The 9452-nt window shown below is 44.2% G+C and overlaps 1 protein-coding gene across 1 annotated transcript; it reads right to left on the bottom strand.

The window, feature by feature from the left end:
* Window positions 1-251: 251 nt before the first annotated feature.
* On the bottom strand, window positions 252-8479 carry cdr2b (cerebellar degeneration-related protein 2b). The gene is made up of 5 exons (XM_023831244.2): window positions 8217-8479; window positions 6166-6278; window positions 3992-4140; window positions 3741-3899; window positions 252-2796 (listed from the first exon to the last, which is right to left on the bottom strand). Exons 1-5 carry the CDS (start codon window positions 8296-8298, stop codon window positions 2001-2003), a joined length of 1299 nt encoding a protein of 432 aa, XP_023687012.1. The 5' UTR covers window positions 8299-8479; the 3' UTR covers window positions 252-2000.
* Window positions 8480-9452: the final 973 nt, after the last annotated feature.

Here is a 9452-nt window from a genome sequence, read left to right as displayed (position 1 = left end):
CAGTCTTGACTTAATAAAGCAGAGACAACCTCATACCGCTTCTCTATAATAATGGAATCATGAAGTAGACGTCGGCCACTAATCTGTGGATCATTGATTGACCTTAAATTTGGTGTCATGACAGGTTATGCATCTTGGTTGTGTCTCACGTTTTGCCATCATGATTAGCTGACTATGTATGACTTAATTGTCGAACGTTGACCTCTTCAGCTTTCGTCAGCACTAACGTGACACTTTATCAGCCATCTTCATATCGTCACAAATTACTTTATTGGTTTTTTCTCAAGGCAAAAGTCAGTGCTGTTATTACAACGCGACACGGTCCTAGCTCAGCCCCCATGTATGGAGCTTATGTTTTTGTAATTTACACTATACACACGTGCTAGATACAATTAAACAAGGATCACCTCCCTGGGAAGAGTGCTCTTATGGTTTTGGGAAATTGAGATGGTTTCTCTTGTGCAAAACAGAACGAGGCCGAGCTGGGTGTCTTCACGGACTGAGTCACGTCCTTTGTCTCTTGTGTATTCTGTTCTTGGCCACATCCATTTGTTAAACGTTCACCTCCCTCCCAGACTAAAAAAAAATAAAATGGGCCAATCCCTGTCATCGCATTGCAGGGTGTGAAACACACTAATGTAAATAGCTAAATAATTACAAAATAATCCACTGTTAAATATTAAAATATGTTTGCGATGGACATACAAAAATAGTGCACCACCAAACCAGAAACTCATACTTCCTGTAATTCTCTCCTAATCTTTGATAATTACATTTAAAAAAACCCCGTAATCAGAGAACTTAATCACTATTGTGTAGAATGGATTTCAACCAGTATGTGCTCATCTGGAAGGAATGGAATTAAATCCAGTAAGCTGGTAGTACTTGTTTAACCTTAGAAAAAGAAAAATCCATTTAGACTAAACCTGTAACAAATAGTAATGAAGCAAATGTGCAGGGTTTGAGTGATACATTGCACATTTTATGCATCTTTAGAGGCTCCTGAGTTAACATTAACAATCATTTTCGCTTCAAAACACACATCAAAAATGATGGGGCTGAGATCGCAAAAAAAAAAACTAACATGACGTATTCCAAAGCAATCCAACGTTTAGGTGGAGGTCCAGCATGCAGGTGTAATCGCGCAATCATCTACCTTTCCACGTCACAGAAACTACATTTTGACTCCTGTTAGCTGAATACTGCTGAGCAATAGGAATTAAATTAATCAACAACCTTGGAACACAGTGAACTGAACTGGAACATATCACAACCTCACATCTCTACACTCCAAAAGGACAGAACACACTGGCCAGGAGGATCCCGGACAGCATTACCACACACAGGACGCTCCTGCGGCACGATGCCTTTTTAACACTGCATACTCACCACTATGCTTGTGAGAAACACCATGCTAGACAATCACGCCCTCAAGGGTTCCATCTGAGCGCCACCTAAACACGCTGCCGTTTCCTCGTTATTTTAGTGGCTTCATGACAAGACATTCATATACTCACTGGTATAAAGCAGACATGCCACTATCAATACATTGGTCATTGCATACATTATGCAACCTACTCTCACTCCATTCTTTCTAATCATATATATTCTTTTTTTCAACAGTTTCATTTGCAGGAAAAAAAAAAAAAAAACACGACACTGGCCCTCTAACAATATCAAACACGGGCAGTAGCTCATTCTGAAAGAGTGAAAACACAGCTTAGTCATTCCCTGGACCAAGCCCCAGTCTGGCAAGGACGTCCCATTGCAGGTAAAATGCAGGTTTTAAATAAGTTAAACACAAAAAAATACAGAATGCTTGAGGGAGGAGTCGAATGTCCACAGAGCTGATGCACCTCTGTGACAGTGTGTGGGGGGGTTACATGTTTGTTTCCAGGGCTGGTGTTACGGCACAAACACAAACCAGCTGCGATGTGGAGCTTCAGACCTCCAGGTATCCACTTGTGGTGCCCCCCCGTCCACCCCACAGCACAGGAGCGTCACTGTGCTTCACTCAGCTTGGCCTTGTTCTCACTCAGGTCCTCTTTGGTCTTCTGGATACAGCTGAAGAGCTCCTGAAAGAGGGCCTTGTATTCGGGCTGCCGGCCATCGGCCTCGGGGACGCTGGCTTGAGAGGAGGGCTCCTCGCCCGACGGCCGACCATGGCTGCCCGGCCTGCCCGCCGGGGTCTGCACCGCCTTGTGACTCCACTGCTCCGAGCCCTGCTTGCAGTGCCGCAGCAGTTCATCGTACTTCAGCTGGAGGGCGCTGTACTGGGCGTCCACCTCGTTAAGCAGGGAGATGCCACGCTCCTTCACCACCTCTGCGCGGCGGATGCACATGCGCTCGTGCCCGAGCCGGAACTCCTCGCCGGCGCCGCCCTTCAGGAAGCTCTCGCTGGCATGGCGGGTCAGCGCGCGCCGGCCCCCCTGCGAGGCCCCCTTCAGCTCATCCTCCTCCACAGGGCTCGGCTCCTCCCCTAGCTCAAAGAACACAGAGTCGGGCAGCAGCCTCTCTCCTCTGCCGCCGCCGTCGGCCCTCCACAGCTCCCGCAGCTCCTGCACCTCAGCCTCCAGCTCCCGCAGCCGCGCCTGGCCGCCCTCCAGCTCTGCCAGCCGGCGCTCCAGCTCGCCCACCTCCTGGGCCAGGAGTTCCGCCTCCCGCTCCACCTCTGCGCGCTGTCTCTGCTCCGCCCCCAGCTGGGTCTGCAGGGTCTGCATGGAGCGCTTCAAGGTCGCATTCTCATCCTTGGCCAGCAGGGTGCCCTCCACATGTGCCTGATCACACGACGAGTACCTACAACAGAAACAGATGTGCAGAATACTCATCCATCCATCCATCCATCCATCCATCCTCAAATCCCATGTGTTTCTTCCCGTAAAGCAGGGGTGTCAAACTGCAATCCTGGGGGGCCGGAGCCCTATGTAGGTTAGTTCTTTCCCTGTTCCACCACAAATGATTCAGCGCAACATCTATCTTGTAATTAGCACAAGGAGTTGAATCAGCTGTGTTAAAAGAGGGGAAACCCAAAAATGTGCAGGGCTCTGGCCCCCCAGGACTGGAGTCTGACACCTGTGCCGTAGAGGGACAATTTTACTTCCAGTATTGAAAATGTTACCGATACCATCTTATACATCAGTAAGTATAGCTTATGTGGGGTTTGAATGTTCTCCCTGTGTTGTTGTGAGGTTCTCTCCAAGTACTCCAGTTTCCCCCCACAGTCCAAACACATGCTGAGGTTAATTTACCTAATTGCCAGTAGATGTGCATATGTGTGAATGGTGTGTGTGTGTGTGTGTGTGTGTGTGTGTGTGTGTGTGAGTGTGCCTTGCGATGGGTTGGTAACCCCATCCTGGGTTATTCTCTGCCTTGACCTAAGACAAGCAGTTACAGAAGATGGATGGATTATTCTTACTCTATAACAGAGGTTAACGGAATGACCACATTGATCAAGCAAACATTTCGGGTTTAATATGTAGTTTGGGCCAGCAGTCGGTATTCAGGCCCAGGATTTCTAGACCCGCCCCGACACAGGACAGACCAGCAGGCTGCATGATGCAAAGAAGATCAACTGGTTTTATGCAAATTCTCCCAGAGAGCACAGTGACAAGTGCTTATTGAGGAAAATCTTGGTATTACAGGAATCCTGGCATGCAAACACGAAGCAGGGAGTGTGCGCTTACAAGTGCCGAATAAATGCGCCTTTATGCTGATCTGCATGCACAGTGCCGCTCCCTCACCTGTGCAGGCTGTACAGCTCCTCGAGACAGGAGACGCTCTGCGTGCCCAGGGCTCGCCGCTGCTGGTCTAGGCACCCCGATGGCGCACCCCTCAGCTCCTCCACCTGCGTCTGCAGCTGCTCCGCCTGCGTCTGCAGTCCGTCGATCGTCTCCGTCAGGCTAGGGAGAGAACACGCCACCGTGGCTTAGACCGGCTACCATTCCCATGGAATTATGACCTGCCTGCCTGCCGCCCAATCCCTGCACTCGACCTCTCGATCTTCTGCTGGGCCAAGCGGTTGTCCAGGACCAGGTGCTGGTTGCCTTTCTCCAGATCGCGCGCGGTGACGTCCAGCTGCTCGTACAGCTTGGCGTGCTGCTCGTTCATCTGCCTCAGAAGGTCCACCTGCTTGGAGAGGTACTGTGGTGGATGGACAGGAGGACAAAACGTCAGAAAACGGATGCTTTACACCATCGGGCTAAAAATTTTACTCCTTAAAAATGCCCCATATTTGTTTCTATGCTGTAATTAAAACTACAAATTTCTCAAACTGGCCATAATAGTGTGAAGTACTGTCAAATATTAATCCTAATATTGCCAAATAAGATATTAACCAACCACTGACTTTTTAACCTAGTAGTTAAATAATAGTCACATAATAAACATGATTTTTTACAGAAACTTAACACCGAGGACATGACTGGGAAACAACTCGGAACAGGCCAATAAAAGCCATGGTTTTACACAGAAAAACTGTTTCCATAGTGATGGTATTCACACATTCTTTAAAAAGATACAGTGGATTTGACAGTATGTGGTGTTTGACTGCTGACACTGTCCAAAATGGACTTTAGCGTCTATTAAATTGAAAAATGAAGGTTACAGTGACAAGCAGCTCAGCATCACCGTGGCTGAAGCAAAGTCGATCGCTGGCGATCGTGTCAGACGTCAACCTCATTCCATAACCTTATTACAGACGTCATCCGCCGATTCGTTCTCAGCTCATTTTAACAGTCTCTTACCACAAGGCAGAAGAGGACGACTGAAACAAGAACTAACTAACAAAAGGATGAACAGGAAAACACACAGTTCATACTTACTGCACATCACTGTGTGCATATATAAAAAAATATTTCCTGACTAAGAAAGAGTAAAAGTTAATTCCCCTTCTTTTCCTTCAAATTCTTTATATAGACTCACATGAACAGCGCAGACCTAGATAAGTGAAGCTACTTTAGTTGCAGCTTAAAGTTTATAAATTTTAAGTATTTGTATTGGAGCCACACTCCTGGAGACGTGTGGCCACAGTGCCACCCTCCAAGTCACAGCGTCATCCTCAGATTGTATAACCATTTAGCTTTTACCTTGTACTCAAACCTTCAGCTTTTCCTTCACAATTCTAGATCCTTAATTACCACCCTCTGCCGCAATTACACATAATCCATCCATCCATCTATCCAGCCGAGAAACCAATGTCATAATTCCTCGCAAACATAACAAGTGCCATGTTCATCTCTTAAGAATATCAGTAACGTCTTCGTTCTCAAAAAACCGGAGGCCGGTGCAGAAAACACCTTTTCAGGTTCTTCTCTGGACTGAACAGGACTTAAGGCAGGAAACCCTTGCAGGAAGCTGTAGCTTCTGAGGTGTAACAGAAAAAACGACAGCAGCTTAATATCCCTTTACTGACACAAAGCCTCATTAACTATACATTGTAATAAGATATGAACATAGTCGGTCTTTATCGGCCACATTTATACCTGATTCGGTTGGTCTCAATAAAACATTTCTCCATTGTGATGTTTGCATCTCTCATATATATCCACCCATAGGGGTCCGGAGCCTATCCGGGTGGCTCCAGATGGAGCGCCAACCTATAGCAGGGCACACTCACACACCATTCACTCACACACCATTCACTCACACACCATTCACTCACACACCATTCACTCACACACCATTCACTCACACATGCACACCTACGGGCAATTTGGTAGCTCCACAAAGCCTCAGCATGTTTTTGGACTGTGGGGGGGAAACCAGAGTAGCTGGAGGAAACCTCACGACGACACGGTGAGAACATGCACACTCCACAAACATGGAACCCTGGCAGAGACTTGAACTCAGGTTCCAGAGGAGTGAGACAACAGTGCAAACCACTGCACCACCATGCCATCCATTCTCGTATTTTTTTTTTATTCATATATGTGAATTTTTTAAATTTGTTTATTTAATTGCACTGTATCGTCTGCTTGCATTTCCAATACCCTGTATACCTGTGACAAAACTCTTGAATTGACTGAGTTTATTTAAAATGCAAAGATGAGCAAGGCATTTTCATATCAATACAGAGGAAAGCATATACTCTCACAGGTGCCCAATCACTGCTTCAACCGCAAAAATGGCTGACGGGTGTCCGATGGATAAATGACGGCACCGCGTTACCTCAATCTCCTGCAGCTGCTCCTGGTTGGTGGTGTACAGCTGTTGCATCCCCTCCTCCAGCTCCCGGTTCCTGTCCAGCAGCGTCTTCCCCAGTTCAGCAGCCAGATGCAGGTCTGTAACCACAGCAAACAGTATGCTGGTCACCAGCTCCATTAACATGCAAACAACACTGGATGGGCACTGAGATCAGGGGAAAAAACAAACCAACCAAAATAATTGAATGCATATTTGTTTTAATAAATAAACCTTCACAATATTAATAGACACCAGCAGGTGAAATGGCCCAAGTTAGATTTAAGTCATTTTTAAGTCAATGTTTTATTTTGATACCAGATAAAAACACCAAAAAATATCTAATCATTCTTTTTAATGGTTTTTGAGATATGGTTATTGGGGTACCCAGTGGAATATCCATGGGGTGGCTAAATACGTGGCCACCCATCTTACCACCACACATGAAAAATAATACAAATTATTTTATTACTTGACTATAGGGACGTCCCGTTCAATTCCACAGCGGAAACGGTTTCCGCAGTTGATGGTGAGGTTTCGCTACGAAGTTCCTGAAAAACTTCGCCGTTCGAGCTTTACTTTAGAACAGAGTTTAGCGGATGTTTTTATATGCATTTATGAGGGACATATACTATGAAATTGACCAATATTTTAGCTGAACAATGCTGAAAATCGATACATTTCAATGGATATTTTCAGTGCGGTTTTTGAAAGAAATAAGGCGTAGATTGGCAAAAGTAAGGGATATTATTTATTGTCGTGAAAACAATATTTAAAACGTGACATTTCTCGACTGAGAAACAAGTTAAATGTGAAATGTCTTGGGCCAAATTTTACACTTTACCTAATCTTAGTGAATGCTCTCACTCATACAAATCTAACTTGAGAATTTTCAACATCAACAAATGTCATCGTTTCTCCAAATAAAAAAATTAACCTAACTGCCTTGCTAGACCTTTCTAGCACACGTCAGTACCTACACACAGGCACCAAGTTAGCTGGCAAAGGGAACCGAGCCCTGCATCACAGCGTCGCCGATTCTAAAATGAGAATTTCCATTCACAAAATTTACTGAATAATTCAATATTGTTACTTATGCATGCTAGCAAATCAACAGCTGCGTTTCAACCAATAAAACTATCAGTGTAATGACTTTGAACTAATGACCCGTTATCTAATGCTTGGGCCTTTTTGCTTAATTAGCAAATACTTTACTTTTATCACCAACGCTCCGCTATTATATTTATAGCCGTTTCATGTTGCCGCAACACATGGATTGCTGAACCAATTATTACAGGACTTGGTGCAAGAAAATGCAATAAAAGTTAGCTGGCTGACTAAATTTACTACTAAAAAACCAATATGAATTAAGTCGCGATCAAACCATTAATTCAATAGGGTCTTTTGAAGGGTTTGCGTTTCCCGTTTCTTTTCCCGAGTCTTTAAAATGCCTCACTGAGTTGTCAGTTGCAGTAAATTTAAAGTTGTTACTATAAAACTACTGCTATTTGATGTCAGACAGCCGACTACGTCCCAAAGTTGATGTCAGACAGCCGACTACGTCCCAAAGTCGTTTTAAGCCGGACTAACATTGCAGTTGACAATTAAGTTTATATTATGTTTATTACACTTAAGTTACAAACGCACATAGCCACATTAATACAGTACAGCTTAATGTGAACTGTCACGGTAATCTGCATATATTGTTTTACAGGCCTTATGTGTGTATTTAAATAACAACAAGCTCAGTTTGACGCTGATGATGGGTTTAGATGTTACAATGATGAGAAAGCCACCGGGTTATATTAGTTAGGAAACATTTTATTTATTCATTCGCCTTAAGGCAGCTCTATAGCTGCAAAAGGGATTACACGATTAGAAGATGATCCGATTTTCCACAGGCAAGTTTTCTAATAAAATTTAGACCTCTACCTTCCCCGCACTGTTATTTATGCATCGGCAAAAGCGACGGACAGACTTTTATTAAGAGCCGTTTCAGGTGCGTGTTCGCCGCATCCGCCTGGAGCGCAGCCACTCACCCCGTTCAAGGTCCTGCTGATCATACCAGGGTTCTTCCTCTTTAATTTCAAACTCTTCCTCCACAATCATGTCGGTCAGCATCTTCTCCCTGATCTTATCCTGTATCCCCCACCACTCTGAGCCGGCGCCCCGTCCCTTCAGCCGAGTTTCCTTCCCCTTTTCCCGTACCCGGCTACACCGCTGCAGCTCCGCTCGCTCGCCCTGAACAAACTGCGCTCAGTCCAGCCCGGTGCAGAATCAGCCGATAAGCGGCGCAGCGACGTGGAGCAATTATACTGTGACGTCACGCCGGGCATCAGCTGGGTGCTGGCTTTCATATACACCTCCACGGCGTGCCTTTCACTGTTTTGTTTTTTACATTTATTGTATAATCTAGCATGGCACATTTTATGTTAATGCGCCCACTAATATTTTGAAGAATTGTAAGTATTTGTATGGAGAATTTAATATAGTCGACATATTGAATTGATCTGAAATGTTAGAGTATAAATAAATTTAATTTTAAAATGCCCCTAACAGAATAACGTCTATTTAAATATTTTATATTAGACTGCATACAAAAGTGGCATCTAGTGGATAGAAATGTATACTACACTACACTATAAAATATATGATCTAAACCAGCGACTCTCAACCCATGGGTCGCGACCCAAAGCATCCTATGCTGATCCTCGATCAGATTTCCCAGCCCCAATCCTAGAATTAACCCGTATAAACGGGTCTTGGTTCTGCAACTGCTTAACGCAAAACTAGTGAACACTCAACCAATCCAAGAAGCCAAACCGCAGATGCTTAATTTAAAATTCATTGGCACATCAAACCAGGTTTGTGCGATAGACATTGATTGGCCTAAATTACATTACTAGAGTTTTTATTATTATTATTATTATTATTATTATTATTAAAACTAGCGTCGTTTTGCAAGGGGAGTGGGTCAGAACAGCTGCCCCTCAAAAAAAAAAAAAAACACGGCACACATTTTCAATGTCCAAAGCCGATGCCTGAAATATAAAATAGAACAATCATAAGAGCTGCTTATTGCATTAACTGAATATTAAAGAATCCATACATGTAACCTGAAGGCTTTAAGTACAGTTCCAAGTTTCAAGAGCGAGAATAATATAAAGTAATTAAAAGACTTAATACTCAAATGAACATCTGCATCGCATTGCCATGCATGTAGATGAACTGTCATTGACTTTTTGTTTCTTGTACAAAACACTAGCAGCAAAGGA

The sequence above is a fragment of the Paramormyrops kingsleyae genome, chromosome 5, assembly GCF_048594095.1.
Source record: "Paramormyrops kingsleyae isolate MSU_618 chromosome 5, PKINGS_0.4, whole genome shotgun sequence".
In the NCBI taxonomy this organism is placed as follows: Eukaryota; Metazoa; Chordata; class Actinopteri; order Osteoglossiformes; family Mormyridae; genus Paramormyrops; species Paramormyrops kingsleyae.
The sequence above is the reverse complement of the archived record's forward strand: the minus strand, read 5'-3'. Positions and strand labels throughout refer to the sequence as shown.

Excerpts from the sequence above, each read along its gene's own strand:
- cdr2b (XM_023831244.2), bottom strand. The coding sequence starts at position 8,298 with ATGCTGACCGACATGATTGTGGAGGAAGAGTTTGAAATTAAAGAGGAA. Across the intron at positions 3,900-3,991 it reads GCCCAGCAGAAGATCGAGAG|CCTGACGGAGACGATCGACG; the intron begins GTCGAGTGCAGG and ends TTCTCTCCCTAG. Across the intron at positions 2,797-3,740 it reads GAGCTGTACAGCCTGCACAG|GTACTCGTCGTGTGATCAGG; the intron begins GTGAGGGAGCGG and ends TTTCTGTTGTAG.